This window comes from Meles meles, chromosome 3, assembly GCF_922984935.1.
Source record: "Meles meles chromosome 3, mMelMel3.1 paternal haplotype, whole genome shotgun sequence".
NCBI classification, from domain to species: Eukaryota; Metazoa; Chordata; class Mammalia; order Carnivora; family Mustelidae; genus Meles; species Meles meles.
The window spans coordinates 106,373,338-106,391,974 of NC_060068.1; the positions used below are offsets into that span (position 1 = coordinate 106,373,338).

An 18,637-nucleotide genomic window follows, 5' to 3' on the forward strand; every position below is an offset into this window, starting at 1 on the left:
CCCAACAACCCAGAAGTAGGTGGGCCCTGGGGGGCTGGGCCTGGGGCAGCACAGTGGGGAGCAGAACCCGGAACCTTAGGCCCAATCCTCACCAGCTGAGGAGCCCCAGCTCCTCAGACCCTCCCCAAGCCCCTTCAGCCAGCTCCAGCCCCCATGGCCAGGCCAGTGGGCCTGCCAGGAGGACAAGACAGGCTGAGTCCAGGGCAGGCTTCAGCGGCCGTGGGACAGGCACTCACATGGGGCCCAGTGCTTAGAGAGGTTTGGTTTGATTTGGTTTAATTCTCCGCTGTATCAAAATTCATAATACTAAAAAAAAAAAATTCGTAATACTTTTGGAATGGGGACCTCAAATTTTTGTTTTGCACTGGGTCCTGCAGGTTAGGCAGCCAGTCCTGACTTGGGAGGGTGGGGAGGGAATCGTCCTGACACAGGGAACAGACAAGGCTGGGCCAGCCTGGGCGGCTTCCCCTCCAGTGGCCCATCTGTTTTGTGCCTCTGCGACACTGAGGGGTATGTGGCCATATGGGAAAGGCAGCCCTTTACTGAATCCAATGGCTGATTTATAGCATGAACTCAGGAGTTCAGGTTAACCTGAGTTTTAGGAATGATGTTCTAAAATCTTGCTACTTATGTGACCTCAGTCAGATCACATCTCCTAGATCTGTTTCCTCAGCAGTAAAAGAGGTTAACGTCACCCAGTGCCTGGAGTTCAGCCTGGGAATTCATTTGGCAGGCAGTCATTCCTCATTAAGAAGCGTGATTTTGATGATGATAATTATTCACTTGTTATTAAAAAGTGGGGAAGAGTCTCATTCAGAGTGTGACTTATTAAGGTTACTACCATTCTCTTCCCTGTCACCTGGGGCTTGGTGAACTGTCCGCTCCTCAACTGTCCGCTCCTCATCTGCACCCTGGCCCTCTCTTGGAAACAACAGGTCCCACGCCCAGGCTCAGGTGCTGGCAGGGAAGGGTGCATGCTCAGGAGGGAAATGTGACCGAGGCTTGGGTGGCCTTTACCACTAGGGCTGGAGTTAATACGTTATCTCCGCTCAGGTCTGCCTTTCGCAATCAGAGCTGGGAATCTGGTTACAGATTTACTTTGAACAATGTCTGATGTGTGGACTAAAGTCCTCCTTGGCCTTTGTAAAGCCATCCCCTCTTTTCCTCAGGAACTGCTCACAGCTGTGCCCCAAAGATGAGGGCCCAGGAGAACCTGGAGGGCCGGACACAGGTGCAGGGGAACGGGTGGGAGCTGGGTGGGGGCAGGGTTGGGTGGGGGCTAGAGGGCCTGCTCATGCCTTCCCCTGGGAAGGCAGAGACACAAGTTCTGATGAACTTGATTGAGAGTGACTATCCCAAGCTGAAAGTAGTAGTTGGGGATGGGGTGGGGGGGCAGTGAAGGTGCAGGAGTCATCTGCTTTGGGACCGGCTGACTCCAGCTTGAGTGCCAGCAGGGACAACCCACCCCACACCCAGGGCAACACCAAAGACCTTTAAGTGGCAAGGGTGGGACCTGTTCATGGACTTCAGCCCTCTTGCCCCCTCTCCTGTTGGCTGTTGGGGCCTGCTGACTTAGGGGCCCATCCCCTTGGCTGGAATGCTCTGGTCCCAAGGCCTCCAGGAGCCAGCACAGAGGACTTAATCCCTGCACAAGGGAATGTGAGGAGGGAGCCAGGGGTAGTCAGGTTGAGAGACAGCTGGGTGGAATGAACCATGAGGGAGGGTGGGGTTCGAACGCTGTTCTGAGCATCTGACAGGCCACTCAGGCCATCTGATTGATTCTGGGGCAGCATGAACCTGGCTGGTCCCTGTTACTCCACCCTGAGTTACTTCTCTCTGCTGCCCTAGCATGAGTCCCTGGGCTCTGCAGGGAACTCCGAGAGGGAGCCCACGGAGTCCCTGCCCAGAGAGCCCAAGTTTGACATGTTGTACAAGATCGAGGATGTGCCACCCTGGTACCTGTGTATTCTGCTGGGCTTCCAGGTGGGTTTCCCCACAGGGCCTCCCCACCCCTATTCTGCATGCTCCCCAGGATCCCAGCCCGCTTCCTGCCCAAGTTTATCTTGGGTAACAGGAAGAGAGACTTAAGGTCAACAGCTGTGACTGTCCCAAGCCGGCATGGGGAGGGGGTTTCTGATGGGGCCTGAGAGATCTTCCCTGGGAATACGTGTCACCTGCCAGGCAGAATGTCAGTCACAGGGGAGAGGACAAACTCCACAGAAGCCACAGGAATAATTTGGGGGTGAATTGGTACCCCAAAGAGAGAGGTGAACAGTAGCTCTCTGGGAATCCTTGTACGAGTCTTAGGCCCGGGTGAGTTCAGGCCCCCTGAGGCAGGTGTGAGGATCGCTGGGGTCTCCCTGGTTCCCAGGGAGCTGCCTCACGCACTCTCCCCGCACCTAGCATTACTTGACATGCTTCAGTGGCACCATTGCTGTGCCCTTCCTCCTGGCTGAGGCGCTGTGTGTGGGCCGGGACCAGCACATGGTCAGCCAGCTCATCGGGACGATCTTCACCTGCGTGGGCGTCACCACCCTCATCCAGACCACACTGGGAATCCGGTGAGCTGCCCTGCTCCTGCCCCACGCCCCACCGTGAAAACACACACAGTAGGAGCTGGTGGTTTCTCTTGAAGGCTCTTTTGGGGGCAGGGTGGGGGGCGAGAAAGCTGCTAAGTGCCCCCAACTGCTCCTCCTACTCCCAAGCCAGCCTTAGAGCGAGGCAGTTGGGATCCTACCTTGGGGCCCTAAGCTCCCCAAAGGCAAAGAGTTGGTGGGTTTAAAGGAATGTACCCCTAGCTGGGCTCTCCCAGTTAAGCCCTACTTTGGTAATGAGGACCACCCACTCCCAGCTTTTAAGTTCTTTGTGGGCTCTTCAACGGCCCATCCTCCTGGGGGCCCTCTTGAGCACACAGCTCAAGGCCTGGGTGGCCAAAAGATGGTTGTGTGGCGGGAGGACGGAGGAAGGCTGTGAGTGGAACTTGGGCGCAAGAGCTTTCCTTGCATGTGGCTCCTCACAGTGCAGGAGCTGAGAAGGAAAGGGGGAAGCTTGTGGACCAGAGACTCCATTTGTTTTCTTCCTTGGGCTCCCAGGATTGAGAGTCCTGCCTGGGGCTGCAGTGACTTCTCTCAGGTCTGCCCTGTCCCTTGTCCATCTGTGTCTCTACTTCTGGGTGTGATTCTGTCTCCTTCTCTTGGTGCCGCTCTTTCCCCATCTCTCCTGTCTCTGTGTCCTTGCCCACCCCTGACCCCATCCCTGCCGTTCTGTGCCTCTCTCCAGGCTGCCGTTGTTCCAGGCCAGCGCCTTTGCATTTCTGGTCCCAGCCAAAGCCATCCTGGCCCTGGAGAGATGGAAATGCCCCCCGGAAGGTGGGCACACTTCTGGGGGCTATGTTGGAAAGGAGAGGCCCAGGAGCACTGAGGTGCATTCATGGCAGCATCTTCTCTTCCTCTCTCTGTTCCCTGGCCATGTGTGTGTTCCTGTCTCTGCTCCCAGAGGATATCTACGGTAACTGGAGTCTTCCCCTGAACACCTCTCATATCTGGCACCCACGGATACGAGAGGTGGGTTTGCACCTGGGGTAGAAGAGACCTGGACCTGAGGAGGGGGCTAGATGGGAGAGGAGCCACTGCTGAGTTGGAGGATTCAAAGTGGTGGTCCAGAAGCTTTTTTTCTTTTTCTTTCTTTCTTTTTTTAAATGTAGAGGTGATAGCCTCTATGTTATAGCTGGTCTTTGCTTTTCTAGGTCCAGGGTGCAATCATAGTGTCCAGCATGGTGGAGGTGGTGATCGGGCTGATGGGGCTGCCTGGGGCCCTGCTCAGCTACATAGGACCTCTCACGGTCACCCCCACTGTCTCCCTCATTGGCCTGTCTGTCTTCCAAGCTGCTGGTGACCGAGCTGGTTCCCACTGGGGCATCTCAGCTTGGTGAGCAGACACCAGGCCTGATCCTTGTCCAGCCTTAGCCCTTTCACCCCCTTCACGTCCTGTCCCTAGCCCAGCCTACCAGCCATCTTTCCTTTGTGCTTCTGCCCCCAGTTCCATTCTCCTGATCATCCTCTTCTCCCAGTACCTGCGTAACCTTACCTTCCTGCTGCCTATCTACCGCTGGGGCAAGGGCCTGACTCTCTTCCGCATCCAGATCTTCAAGATGTTTCCAGTGAGTGAGATGACAGGCGGCTGGGGCTGGGACTAGGGCAGGGGCTGGACTTGTGTCCGGGGCAAAGGTTGGGGGCCAGGTCCAGGACAGCAAAGGAGCTAGAGCCAGAGCACAGATGAAGTCCCAGTCAGGGGCCAGGGCAGGTATGGGGGCCCAGGCCTGAGCTAGGGCAGGGGCGGAGGCTAGGGTTGAGGTAGGTGCTGGTTACCCCTGGACCAAGACCTCCCAGAACCTCAGTGCTCCCCTCACCCCACCCCACTTCAGATTGTGCTGGCCATCATGACCGTGTGGCTGCTCTGCTACATCCTGACCCTGACAAACGTGCTGCCCTCAGACCCTACAGCTTACGGCTTCCAGGCGCGGACAGATGCACGAGGGGACATCATGGCTATTGCACCCTGGATCCGCATTCCCTACCCCTGTGAGGCACCCCACCTGGCCCCCTCTGCCTCCAGCTGAGACCATCTAAGGGGCCCCTGATGACACCAATCCAGTTGACGACACTATGAGCATTAGGTGCACATTTCTAGTGTGCCAGAGTGTTTTCCTCAAAGCCTCACTCCAGCTTCATGACTCTGAGGGATCCCAAATGAGCTCTCAGGACTGTCTAGCCCCCACCCCAGCTCGAGGTCCCTTTACCCCCTCTCATCCCCCCACATACTGCCCACTCCCCTCCCTGGCCTACCCAGTGGCACTGCATCCCCCGCTTCTATCTCCCCCTGATCCAGGTCAGTGGGGCCTGCCCACAGTGACTGCGGCTGCTGTCCTGGGAATGTTCAGTGCCACACTGGCAGGCATCATCGAGTCCATCGGAGATTACTATGCTTGTGCCCGCCTGGCAGGTGCCCCACCCCCTCCCGTACATGCCATCAACAGGTATGGCCACCTGCCCTCTCCCGCATCTGATCCTCTCAGGGGCCACTCAGGAAGCAAATGTAGGGACATGGTGGAGACCCAAAAGTGTGGACTTGGTCAAGTACTAATACTTTCAAGACCTTGTTCTCCATACTCATGAAATGGGGATGCTCTCATCATTCAGTCTGAGTGCTTGAGTCACTGAGGTCATGAAGCCTAAGGGAAACTATTTGACAATCTTCAACGTGCCTGGCTCTCCATGTGCATTCTCCTATGCAGTCTACTAACTATTCTGAGACAGGTACCCTTATTATCCCCATTTTACAGATGAGGAAACAGAAGCCCAGAGTCGCCTAAGGGAGTAAGTGCTAGGGCACTGGGACTAGTGCTTGGATGTGGGCTCTTGGCTCCCAGACCTACCTCTATCCTGTAGTGGGGAGTACTACAGACAGATAGTTGCAGCTTGTACTGTCCCCAAGAAGGTATGCAGCCCACCCAGGGCGAAGGGAGGACACAAGCCAGGGCAGAGGCTGGAGCGAGCCTCCAACTCGCCCTTTCCTTACAGAGGTATCTTCACCGAAGGCATCTGCTGCATTATTGCAGGGCTGCTGGGCACAGGCAACGGGTCCACGTCGTCCAGCCCCAACATTGGCGTTCTGGGGATTACCAAGGTGCCACAAACCAGAGCTGCACAAAGTGCCCCCCCCATTCCGTGTACTGCAGCCCCACCCGACCTATGAGCCGTCCAGCCCCACAATGAACCTGGGGCCCTTTTGTGCTCGCTTTTGTGACAGGCCCTGCCTGCCTTCCCTCCACAAGCTCAGCCGCCCAGGTCCGCTCCAGGGCCTAACCCTATCCCTGGCTCCCATGCAGGTAGGCAGCCGGCGTGTGGTGCAGTACGGTGCGGGCATCATGCTCGTCCTGGGCACAATTGGCAAGTTCACCGCCCTTTTTGCTTCACTCCCTGACCCCATACTGGGGGGTATGTTCTGCACCCTTTTTGGTAAGTGGTGTTGGCCAGTGGGTGGGGGTGGGAGGCGATCCGAGTGGTGGAGGAGCCCACCCTGCCTGTGGGGCAGCTCCAGCAGTTATCCTGCGCCCTCAGGCATGATTACAGCTGTGGGGCTATCCAACTTGCAATTTGTGGATATGAACTCCTCCCGCAACCTGTTCGTGCTCGGATTTTCCATGTTCTTCGGGCTCACGCTGCCCAATTACCTGGAGTCCAACCCTGGCGCCATCAACACAGGTACCCCCGCTAGTCAGAATGTCTGGGGGTGGGGGAGGTGTAGTGGGCTCTGCGCATGGCTCTTTCCCTCAAAGTCACCCTGCGACAGAGCCACAAATCCTGCCCAACCCTGGATGTGAAACAGAAGCTGAGAAGTGAATGAGCAGCTGTCCTTTACTGAGACACTTTCTATGGACAGGCATGGAGCTTTACCTGTGCTCATTTAATATGTACAACAGTTCCTCAAGACAGATACTACTGTCCTGTCCATGTGACAGAGGAGGAAAATGAGGCTCAGAGAAGTTAAATGATGTGTCCCAAGACAACAAACCTGGGATTATAGGTGTGAACATTGGGATTTGTACCCTTCCATCTCCATGCCTGCTCAAAGAAGTCAACAAGCTGCACAACTGGGAACAAAGTCCCTGAGCTCTGTCTCCAGAAGTCAAGATGCCCACTGGCCCTTGGCCTATTCCACAGGCATTCCTGAAGTGGACCAGATTCTGACTGTGCTGCTGACCACAGAGATGTTCGTGGGTGGGTGCCTCGCTTTCATACTGGACAACACAGTGCCAGGTATGGGTCAGCCCTGGGAGGGACACACAAGACTAGGCTGGGCTCATCTGCATTCCAGCAGATGGCCCCACAACCACAAGTGTGGCCAGGACCCAGGCAATGAGGGCCCTGCAAGGAGAAGCAGGACCACTTGGGCTGAAGAGACCAACGGCTGAAGAGACCACTGGCTGGACAGAGAGGCACAGACATGCTCTACAGATCTTGAAGAGGGTGGGTCTGGGGGAGTCATTCCCCAGCCCTGTGAGTTGTTTCCTTTCCATTTCTTGAAAGCCACCAGGGGAAGGGTGCCTTTGGGAGCCTTTGCTTTCTTCCATTAGGCCAGATACAAATGAAGCATCAATCTGGGTGCCAAAACCCACTCCAAATATGCCAGCAACCCATCACGCTTGATTACTAGGAGAGCCCCTAACATTCTCTTTGGTATCAGGGTTTTCGCAGGGATTGTGGAGGAAGGATACTTAGCGTGGGCCCCTGAGAACCCTTCTGGCCAATGTTTAGATGTCCTGTAAACTATAAAAACCAAATGCCACCAATTGTATTAATGAGTAAGGAGTTTTCCATGTTCTAACGAGTAACAAGCATAGTTAACCATTTACCAAACATTTACTATGGGTCAGGCATGAAACTATGTCTCGCTTCGTTCTCAAAAACCATCCTGTTAGGCAGAAACTATCAACACCATTTCACAAGGAAACAGAATCACAGATGTTAAGTGACTCACCAACGTTCACAATATTTGCAGATTTAAAAGGTCGCAAATTTGAGATTCTAACAAAGTCCACTGGATGCAGTCTATGGCTTGTGTCCCAGCCACTGCACCATACTGCCTCTGTTGGAGGGTTTCAGGGGACCTGGAAGATCAGGGAAAGCTCTGTGGAGGCAGAGGTTAAAGACTGCATCAGTCCAGGGAGATGAGGGATGGGAGCAGCAGGATGATGGCCCTCCATCCCCCACCACTTACCAGCCTAAACACAGCTGCAGGGTTGGAGCATGGGCAGGAAGGGCCTAGGTACCATGGCCCTTTTAGGGATTTTAGCATCAGATGATGTGAGAACTCTTGGTAGCAGCTACCCTATGGACTAATGGGAGGTACCTGACCCTCCCCATTGAGAGAAAGCCAGGCTGCAGACCAGAGGTAAAGAAGTGGCAGCCTCAATGCCCAGGGAATATGGGGAGATGGAAGGCCTCAGGTGGACAGCTGTATACAGAGGGGCTTCTGTGTGATCTGGATAGCTGGATTAAGCTACCCAGATGTTAACCGCCTCAGACTGCCTGAGCTCCTCACATCCCCATCCTTCAACCCAACTGCCTATCAGCAACCATCTCTTCCAGGGATCATTATACATGTTGTGCTACATAATCCTCAGTAGTCCTTCAATGTGCGTTGATGAATCTGAAGCTCCGAGTGGTCAAATCACTTGCCCAAGGTCATGCACCCTGAATTCACACCCAGGTCTGGCTAAATCAGAATTCCTTAATTATGGAATCACACACTTTCTTCTGTGTGATGGCATTTTGCTGATGGGCCGCTTTGCATTTGCTCTTCCCCATCTACAGCCCAAACTTAGAAGGGCAAATTAGTTCAGCAAATGCTCATGGCGCTAGTAGAAACCCTCTTCCTCTAGATTTGCATTGCATCATTCTTCTTCCACCCCAGCTCTCTTGTGAAAACCTGAGACCTCAGGCACCCCTCCCGTACCTCCTGAGGGAGCATTCCCCTAGATGTAAATAATCTTTTGTGTATCCATACTACCAACAAAGATTTTACTTGGCTTGACTCTGAGGTTTGTATTATAAAAATGAGTTTATTTTCCAAATATGGATTCTTAATATTGAATATTAATACTGATTATAGTATTTCTCAATAGCCCTCCTTGACCCCAAAGCAGACTGGGCACTATTGGTCCTCATCAGCTTAGCACATACTAGCCCCATACTAGAGATGTTAAGTTGCCAATTAACCTTTCTGCCTGTTTCTTCACAAAAATATGTATAATAGTGCCTATATACCTTCCAGTTATGTTTTGAAGAAATGAGATGATGAAATTAAAGCACTTAGCACAGAGCCTGGCACACTACAGACACACAATAGATACTAATTATAATCAGTATTACTTTTAGGGTTTCCTAGAGTTCTGGCCAAGTTAAGATATGAGAAATCATGGATTCAGTAACCTTCCAGTCCCAGAAAATACTTGAGAATGAAGACAATGGATTCCAGAAATCTGTCTCAGGACTAGGTTATGGAGGTATGGAGCGGAGGTAGTGGAGGGCTGCTGGCCCTGACAACCTCACTGTTCTATTTCAGGGAGCCCAGAAGAACGAGGTCTGATACAGTGGAAAGCGGGGGCCCATGCCAACAGTGAGATGTCCACCAGCCTCAAGAGCTATGACTTCCCCATCGGGATGAACATTGTAAAAAGGATTGTCTTTCTGAAATACATTCCTATCTGCCCAGTCTTCAAAGGATTTTCTTCAAGGTCGAAAACCCAGCCTCCAGTTTCAGAAGACACTCCAGAAAATATACAAACTGGATGTGCATGCACCAAAGTCTGAAAAATTACTCCTAGTAAAGGTAGGATGTGTGTTAAGACTGTCTTTTGTAGGAGGGTTAAAAAAAAAAAAAAAATCACAATATTTTTATACTTTAACCAAAGAAAAAACCACTCAGCTTCTGTTTTGGTGACCTATTTGACTGTCTTTAAGGGAAAGGTATACTGTGTAAAACGTCAATATACAGATTTTGAGTGCAATTCCTTAACCATTTCATAATGAGAGTAGAACTTTCCAACTGGTGTGGGTCACTAAGAGGTTACAAGTATGCTGACATATTGACCCCTTCAGCCTTCTGGGTGTCTATGCAGGAAATGAGTCAACTTCAGCCCTTGAGCCATAAACTCTAGCCACAGGTAGCCCCATCTGTGTACTCTAAAATGCTAAAAACAAAACAGAAGAACCCAAAAGCTCACAACACTTTATGACATGAAATAGGTTGAGAAATACACTGCACAAAAACAGGAAACTTTCTCTCATATATGCTGCCTTGTTTCAGTAGTGATAACATAAAAATCCCTAAAATCATAACTGGATGACTTCAATTACCCTAAAACTATGCCACATGGGTGTGATGGGATGATCTGTCCAAGGTGCTTCAAAATGGAATAGCTGATGCTCTCAAACTTTCCATCTCTACCTGTAATGCAGATGCCTGGCTCTCCAGTTAAACAGCTAAGTAGTTTTAATGTGCAGTTTCCCTAGAAAATCAAGAAAAGTTCCAACAGGGCGCCTGGGTGGCTCAGTGGGTTAAGCCCTTGGCTCAGTTCATGATCTCAGGGTCCTGGGATCGAGTCCCGCATGGGCTCTCTGCTCAGCAGGGAGCCTGCTCCACCCCTCCTCTGCCTGCCTGTCTTGTGATATCTGTCAAATAAATAAATAAAATCTTAAAAAAAAAAAAAAAAGTGGTTCCAACAAAATGAGAGCTAAGCCTACAACATAGCTTTCTTGTAAAAACAATCACTTAGGGGCACCTCAGTGGCTCAGTGGGTTAAAGCCCTCTGCCTTGGGCTCAGGTAGTGATCCCAGGGTCCTGGGATGGAGCCCCGTTCCAGGCTCTCTGCTCAGCAGGAAGCCTGCTTCCCCCCATCTCTCTGCTGTCTCTCTGCCTACTTGTGGTCTGTCAAATAAAAGATTTTAGGGGTGCCTGGGTGGTTTAGGTTAACCCTCTGGTTAACCCTCTGCTTTCAGCTCAGGTCATAATCTCAGGGTCCTGGGATCGAGCCCCACATCAGGCTCTCTGCTCAGCGGGGGAGCCTGCACCGCACCCCCCACTGCCTGCTTGTCAAATAAATAGGTAAAGTCTTTAAAAAAAAAAAAGAAGTTAAAAAAAAAATAGTTTATTTGAGAGAGAGAGTACAAGTAGGGGGAGGGGCAGAGGGAGAAGCAGACTCCTCACTGGGCAGGGAGCCTGATTCGAGGCTCAATCCCAGGACCCCAAGATCATGACCAAAAACAGATGCCTAACCAACCAAGCCACCCAGGTGCCTCTTTATTTTTTTTTTAGTAATCTCCACACCCAGCATGGAGCTCAAACTCACAACCCTGAGATCAAGAGTCACGTGCTCTTCCAACTGAGCCAGCCAGGTGCCCCTGTTAATACAACCATTTTAAACAGGTGGAAACTAAGGCATAGAAAGGTTAAGTGACTTGTCCATGATCACTGATTCACATCCAGAAGTCTGGCTAGTCTGTGCTCTTAACCATTAGGTTGACAATGCCTCTCTAATTCAGGTTTATAATCTCCAATCACACTACACTATGGCAATTTGGCACTATGTGGAAATGAACTCATTTGCCCCTGCCTGAGCTTAGAGAGAGAATCTATAAGCCTTATACATTTGGCAGCCAGCTGTGTCACTTGTGGTACTTAGCTATTAAAGACAGAGGGGACTGGCTGTATCATGGCTCCAAAAAGAAAGAAAAGCCAAGTAGGATTATCTTTGTTTCAGAGTTTCTTAAAGATCTACCTATTTTGGGGTGCCTGGCTGACTCTGTCAGAACATGTAACTCTTTGATCTCAGGGTTGTCAGTATGAGCCCATCGGGATCAAGAATCTCATGCTCTACTGAGCCAGGCAGGCACCCCAAAATTACTAAAAACAACAACAAAAAACCTACCTGTTTAGTTTGTCTTTACTAAAAAACACTACGGCAGCTGGAAAACCAAAGGACCACCCCCACCCTTCCCTGGAGAATGTGAGTCAGAACAGACTACATGGCCTTTTTAATTCTGAGCCCAACAAACGCAGGAAAAGCACAGAGAGCATTATCAACAACTAAGTAGGACCATGAAGCAGAATTGTATGGCAGAACCAGAGAACTGCTAGATGGTTGACAGCCTATCCCAAAATAAAGATTAGCCACAAACATATTATAAATAAGCTTGTGAGGGGAAAACAGGGATGGCTGACTAATCAAACTAGCAAACTAGTCCAATCAGACCAGCAATGGCTTTGTGACCGGCAGAAGCCAAAGGTGATTATACTAGAGTAAGATTACTATTATACTGGTCAGTCAAAAAGTTTCTTAACATGGATATCTACAACTGCCCTGACACTGACTGTAGCCCGAGGCAATCAAGGTGGGTTACAGAAGGGGATGCAGGCTTTCTTTTACTGCTGTATTTTGGACAGATACACACATAAGGACACACCTGACACTCTGGAATCGAATAAATCTTGCCAGCAGGGTTGTCCTGAAGTACTGAGCCCACACTAAAGTGAGTATCAATCACCACAGGACAGTCTGCATTCCAGCACCAAGAAACACAAGCATCAGCTCAGTTCTACTATTATTTATTTTTTTAAATATTTTTGAAAAAATATAATTTTTTTACAATATTTTCAACTTAAACACTATTCACACTGAACACGTATGGCAGCTTAACCTACCCAAGTATGAAGTTTAAGAAGCCAAAACTGTTCTAGCTTTGTTAAAAGAAAAGTTGTGCTGTAGACTATTGTAGTGATGGTTAACAAAGCAAGGAAAAGCACCACTCAAATCATGTTACCATTACTTTGTTCAGGGGATTATGATGGGTCAAATGTATGCACTTCACATAGGCATAGCTATGATGCAGTGACTCCTCAGAAGAAGATGCAATTCTCAAATTACACACTTCCTCAGATGTAACATTAGAAGAACTACTTCTTATGTGACAAAATACCATCGAAGTCAGGACTAGTTATCATCTGATTACTACCTTATAACTTCAGTAACCAAAGACATACTTGTCTATAAAGAATTATTTCAAATTAACTAACAACGCCTTCTTCAGAAAAAGGAGATCCTTTTTGATAGTTACAAATGCAAACTGAAGTCTGAACTTAGAAATAAACTTAACAACTAGAACTTAATTTAAATATACTCATTTTTAAAAAGTTTAGACATTAACAAGCATTCGCTAACCCTAAGGGACTAGTTTAGCCTCAAAAAAGACAATTCACTAAGATTTAGACGTCATTTTAATTTGGTGCTTTGTCACAACTTGACTGGTGCTTCTTTCCTCGCTGTCTTCACATCAAGCCATGGGGCCAATCCTATTTTCAGTAAATGTTTGACAGCTTATTACTTAATAACAGTCTCAGCACTTTTATTAAGCATGCAAGACTAACAAAACTTTGGCAATGCATAAGTGTAACACAGTGACAAGAGAGAGCTTTTACAATTAAGTCTTCTAATACTGCCTTCACAGTGTGGAAATTGTGCTACATCCACCAAAAGAGGGCCCCGTCTACTCAAATATTTTAGTACTTCACCCCAGGAACAAACTCCTTTGCATTTGGATTCAGATTGCTCTTGACCTGGAAAATAAGTACATAAAAAAAAAAGCAAGTTCATTAACAGATGGCTTCAGATATTTAGAAGCATTCAACCCAGATCCACATGCAAAAATATCTTCCAAAAAATATAAAACAAAAGAACTCAGATTGTAAGGTTAAACTTAACTCCCAAAATCTATCTATAGTAGGGAAAGAAAGAACCAGAGATAAACTATGTATTCATATGAAAATTTATCACCTTCTAAAATGAAAGTAGGAACTGAAATTAAATTTGCTAAAGTATAACCAGAAACCCGCTAAACTTCATACAAACTGAAAAGGGTGTCACAGAATGAGGAATTCTGTTCATTTAACTATGATATTTTATTTTAACCATTTCATACTATGCAAAAATATTAAACAAGAGTTGAAATGATGATTAAAGTAGATTGGAGAATTGTTTGGATTAATTTTTCTCATGATCCTCACTAAAAACATGGAGTTATCTTTCTAAAATTGCTGTATTCTAATTCCCACAGGAAGCAAGGTTTGTAACAGGAAAAGGAAACTACATGGGGAATCAGAAGACCAAAGATGGAATTTCGTCACTGCTCCTAACTAGCTTCCTATGAAAGGCTGGATAAGTCACTTTCTCTGGGACTCTTAAAAGAAGAATGGGCCAAAGTCTCTAAGAGCCACCATTCTATACCTCTAAATCTTTATTTTCCTAGACAGACATGTCAGTATATTGAGAATAGCTGGAAATTTGCCTCTACCACAGTTGACAAAAGATGAAAAGAAATCAAGATGTATTCCAGGCCCTGAAATGTAGGAATGCTGAGAGGCTTTTAGAGGGAATCTGAACCCCCTATATCACTTACTTCAAGACCAAAGCATATTAAATAACATGTTGGAGCAATAATTTAATTTTAGTTTCATAATGATACACAACCATTTCCTTGGACAGGACATACATAGTCTCACTTCTCTCAAGTGAATTATTTCTAAATTTTAAAGTGTGAAGTTTAAATAAAAAAGCAGTGTTCTTCAATGTGTCATCTTTTGGCAGCTACAAAAGAATGAGAAGGAATTAACATAATTTCAAATAAACCAAGTCGAGTCGAACAAACCAGTTTCTAGGCAATTATACTGGGTCCATATTAAAGTTATACATTATGGGGTGCCTGGGTGGCTCAGTGGGGTAAGCCTCTGCCTTCGGCTCAGGTCATGATCTCAGGGTCCTGGGATCGGGCCCCGCATTGGGCTCTCTGCTCAGCAGAGAGCCTGCTTCCCCCTCTCTCTCTGCCTACCTGTGATCTGTCAAATAAACAAAATCTTTGAAAAAATTTAAGAAAAAAAGTTATACATTATGACCAACAAAGGACTTTACTCATTAGAGTAACCAGGATTATTTATGGAATGACTAATGCAGGCATAAGCAAGCATATCTCAATGGACTATTCATATCACACATCTGCTCAACTGGGTTACTGTCATTTACTGCAACAAGTCTATACTACAATGTAAATTTCTATGTTCTTCAAATAGCCCTTTAGAAGAATGGTTCCCAAATGCCTGATGGGGCAGGCTGGCAGTATGCACTAGGAGTGCTTTTTAAAAATTAGCATGCCTTGGGGCGCCTGGGTGGCTCAGTGGATTAAGCTGCTGCCTTTGGCTCAGGTCATGATCTCAGGGTCCTGGGATCGAGCCCCGCATCGGGCTCTCTGCTCTGCAGGGAGCCTGCTTCCTCCTCTCTCTCTGCCTGCCTCTCTGCCTACTTGTGATCTCTCTCTCTCTGTCAAATAAATAAATAAAATCTTTAAAAAAATAAAAATAAAAATAAAAAATAAAAATTAGCATGCCTAGACAACTGATTCTACAAGTCTGGTATGTAGCTGAGGGACTTATTTTTCTTTTTAATGTTTCACAGGTAATTATGATATATCGCCAGGATAGGAAATCACTGCACAGTGAAAAGACGACAACTGCAAAAAATATTTCAGAGTCTAGGAGTAAATTCCAAAGAACTATCTTGTAAAAGCAATTAGAGATTTTCAATATGGTCAGAAAGGTCAACATTAGGACTTCAAATCATTTTATCTTAATTTTAGCAAACAATTCTTCAGGTTCTACCCTAGTACTAATGTTTATTTGTCGTAATTCCTAAAAATAACTTGTACTGAAAATGTACCATCCCCAGCAACAAAACATGGAAAATAGATAAAAATGCAAATAGCTTTGTGTTCCTTTTCTGCCAAGAGCTTGTAAAAGTCCCTATTAAATTCCGGTTCCAAACGGGAGTTAGTGTAACTCAATGAAAATCTTGGGTCAGGGGGAAAAAAATCCAAATTTTCACCTTTCAGATAAAATTTTGAAAATTTCGCCAAATGTTTAAGGCAAAATTAAAAAGCAAAACCTCTTTATCAAGCTACTTTTGTACAGGCAAGTCAAATGGACATATTGTATACTTCTTTTGGATTAATGCTTTAAGATATTTACATATCCCAGGGCAACATAGTTATTAAAACTAAAAGCAACTGCAAAAAGTTTGTTAGTCTGCAAGAAGTTTGTTAGTCTGAGACTAGCCCCAGAGTGTCGTCAGAAGTCACTCCATGTCATAAGTGAGGAGACCAGGAGGCTCCTGCTTCCATAGTAAGAAGCAGTACAATTTCTGAAGGGAAAGAAATTTGTAGAACTCTTCTTAAACAGATGACTGCTGGCTTTTCCACTTATGAGAAGGATGAGCTAGTTTTTAAAAAGATGAAAAATAACTTTACCACAAGATCTTCCAGAGAAGAGCCATCACTGATAACAAGGTCATTAAATTGGTCTTGGATTTGGTCCATAGTTTGTGGGAGATCTCGAGCTGGAATAAACCACTCATGTTCTTCTTCTTCCTCCAGCATTTCTTGGAAGCAGCGTTCAATAAATTCTTCTTCCCATAACTCCTCTTCTATCTGGATTTATTAATATATAAAGGGTAATTTACAGAATATTTGGTAAGACATCACTAGGAACAGCTTAAAATATCTTGAATTAAAGCACTTAAAACCACAATATTGTACTCTTCTCCTCTGCTTCTGTGCCAAGAAAAAGAAACATTTACCACAAGACTAGGGAAGACCTATTTAGGAGTTTGTGGTCTTTGTCTTAGCAGAATATTCTTTTTTCCACTTAGAGTGATGGGGAAGTAACAAATAAAGGAGTGTTTTCACTGAGGAATTTGTCAGAATTACCTGTGATTGTTTAAAACTACACAAACCCTAACCCGACCCAAAAATGACTAAAATTCTGTAGAGGGTAGGGTTGGGGCATGGGTAATTAAAAACAAACCAAAAACAGATTTATGGTAAAATCAAACTGGCTACTGATTACCAAAGCCACAATCAGGGACGAACTAGACACAAGATGGAAACAGATGCCAGAAATATGGGAATAAGAGACAACATTATCAATGTAAGAGCACGATCTAAAGGTAAAAGTGGTGTCAGGTTTTTAGGCTTATTAAGAACCTCAAGTGAAAAAAATAGCACAATTCTGTACATTAGTACCTATGCCTGTCTGCTCCTGATTTATATTCTCTTAAGAGCAATCTGGCTGATGCAAGCAGTAGTTTCCAAACCTAACTGCACAATGAAACCATCTAGGAGTTTTGTTTTGTTTTTTTAGTTTTACTTTTTATTAATCTCTACACCCAACATGGGGCTTGAACTCACAAACCTGAGATCAAGAATCCCATACAACTGAACGAGGCAGGTGTCCCCGGATCTGGGAGCTTTTAAAAAACAAGTTTTCCAGCCTCCACCCTAGTACTCCTGAATGAGAATATCTGGTGTGGGACCCTGCAAAAAACTCCCTATTTCAGTGAGCAGATAAACCTGGTAGTAATCAGCATTCAAATAAAATAGGAGTGGTGGCATATAAATCCATATATTTCACATATAAGGGACCAGATGAAAAACAAATTACAGGGACAAGTACAACCAAATTGAGGGCTGTCATGGGCTATTAGAAAGATCATGTTTGTACACAAAACTAACTTGTCTGTTGAATTCCTCTTCATTTTCCATCCACATGTACTCTGCAAATGGATTGTCATCTTCATGAGAATGACCATTAATAATCACATCTTCATTGATGATGCTTGGGCTAGTACTGCTGCGACTTGGATCTTTCATGGCTGGCGTCAGTTGTCGTTTTTAACCTTCAAAGAAGAATAGTTAATTTTGTCAGTCATTCTTTCAGTTCTTAACTAACGTCTATCACCATCAGGCATCACAGTTGGTACCAGATGCACGTGGTATATCAAGCAACTGGAAAACTTCAGTTTTTTTCTCAAATGATCTTAATGTTTAAGAAATAGCTGCAAACAGCCTAGATTCATCTAGTATTTTCTGGTAACCATCGACGGTAATCAATTCTTTGAACATAACTCCCAAATCATCTGATCTTAAAATATTAGATATCACTTGCTTTATAAAATAAGCATGATGAGGAAAACTTAAGTCACTAAAAGTTACTTTATGAAAAGCAAATTCAACTTTTAAAAACTGGTATTAAAAAGCCCAGAGACTGCAAATGAAAACAGTTTAAAAAAAAAAAGATTTTATTTGTTTATTTGACAGAGAGAAAACAAGAGAGGGAACACAAACAGGAGGAGAGGAAGAGGGAGAAGGGAGAGGCTTCCCCCCGAGCAAGGAGCTCAACGCAGGGCTCGATCGCAGGACCCTGGGATCATGACCCAAACCAAAGGCAGATACTTAACAACTGAGCCACCTAAGCGCCCTGAAAACAGATTTTAATAACCTCTTGGTTCCTCAGTTCCAAGGAACAGAGTGTTCTGGATCTTTTATTCTTTTTTTTTTTTTTTTTAAGATTTAGTTATTTGAGAGAGAAAGGGAAAGAATCTCAAGCAGAATCTGTGCTGAATGTGGAACCTGAGCTCAATCTCACAACCCTGAGATCATGACCTGAGCTGAAACTAAGAGTTGGAGGCTTAATCAACTGAGCCATCCTTTTACTATTCTGGATCTTTTGACTTCATAGCATACCCTCTATTTGCTTTATCTCTGTCAAGTCCCTCCATGTCTGGATTTGTCCACCGTACAGTGAGTGTCAAGCATCTAATCTATGCAATATGCATGGTTTTAAATGAGATACTATCTACAGACTTTTTCTCTTTAAAGATTTTATTTGAGAGAGCAAGTGTGAGAGAAAGAGATCATGGGCAGGGGAGGGGTAGAGGGAGAAGCAAACTGACCACTGAGCAGGGAGCCCAATGTAGGACACCATCCCAGGACTCTGGGATCATGACCTGAACCAAAGGCAAAACACTTAGCCAACTAAGCCACCAAGGAGCCCCAACAGACTGCCTTTTAAACTTTATTACTTTTATAGTATGTAATAAATATCTTTCCATGAAAGTTGATGAAACTTCCATGCTGACAGAAACAACATTGTTGGGGGCGCCAACCCACTCTAATACTTCCTCCAGGCTCCCACC

The 18,637-nt window shown here is 46.3% G+C and overlaps 2 protein-coding genes across 2 annotated transcripts in view; one reads left to right on the forward strand and one right to left on the reverse strand.

Moving 5' to 3' along the window:
• SLC23A1 (solute carrier family 23 member 1) lies at positions 1-15,893 on the forward strand. The gene is made up of 16 exons (XM_045999726.1): positions 1-15; positions 1,170-1,231; positions 1,849-1,983; positions 2,404-2,561; positions 3,280-3,368; positions 3,496-3,563; positions 3,746-3,927; positions 4,039-4,159; positions 4,424-4,580; positions 4,888-5,035; positions 5,580-5,685; positions 5,888-6,017; positions 6,120-6,263; positions 6,723-6,818; positions 9,127-9,393; positions 13,674-15,893. Exons 2-15 carry the CDS (start codon positions 1,196-1,198, stop codon positions 9,372-9,374), a joined length of 1,818 nt encoding a protein of 605 aa, XP_045855682.1. The 5' UTR covers positions 1-15; positions 1,170-1,195; the 3' UTR covers positions 9,375-9,393; positions 13,674-15,893.
• Positions 12,154-18,637, reverse strand: part of PAIP2 (poly(A) binding protein interacting protein 2) — a 27,231-nt gene continuing 20,747 nt past the window's right edge. Inside the window, exons 2-4 of the mRNA XM_045999728.1 lie at positions 17,175-17,338; positions 15,912-16,091; positions 12,154-13,176 (exon numbers count right to left, since the gene is read on the reverse strand). Of these exons, the coding sequence (XP_045855684.1) occupies positions 13,120-13,176; positions 15,912-16,091; positions 17,175-17,312 (375 nt within the window). The 5' untranslated portion in view covers positions 17,313-17,338 and the 3' untranslated portion in view covers positions 12,154-13,119. The remainder of the gene's footprint in view (positions 13,177-15,911; positions 16,092-17,174; positions 17,339-18,637) is intronic.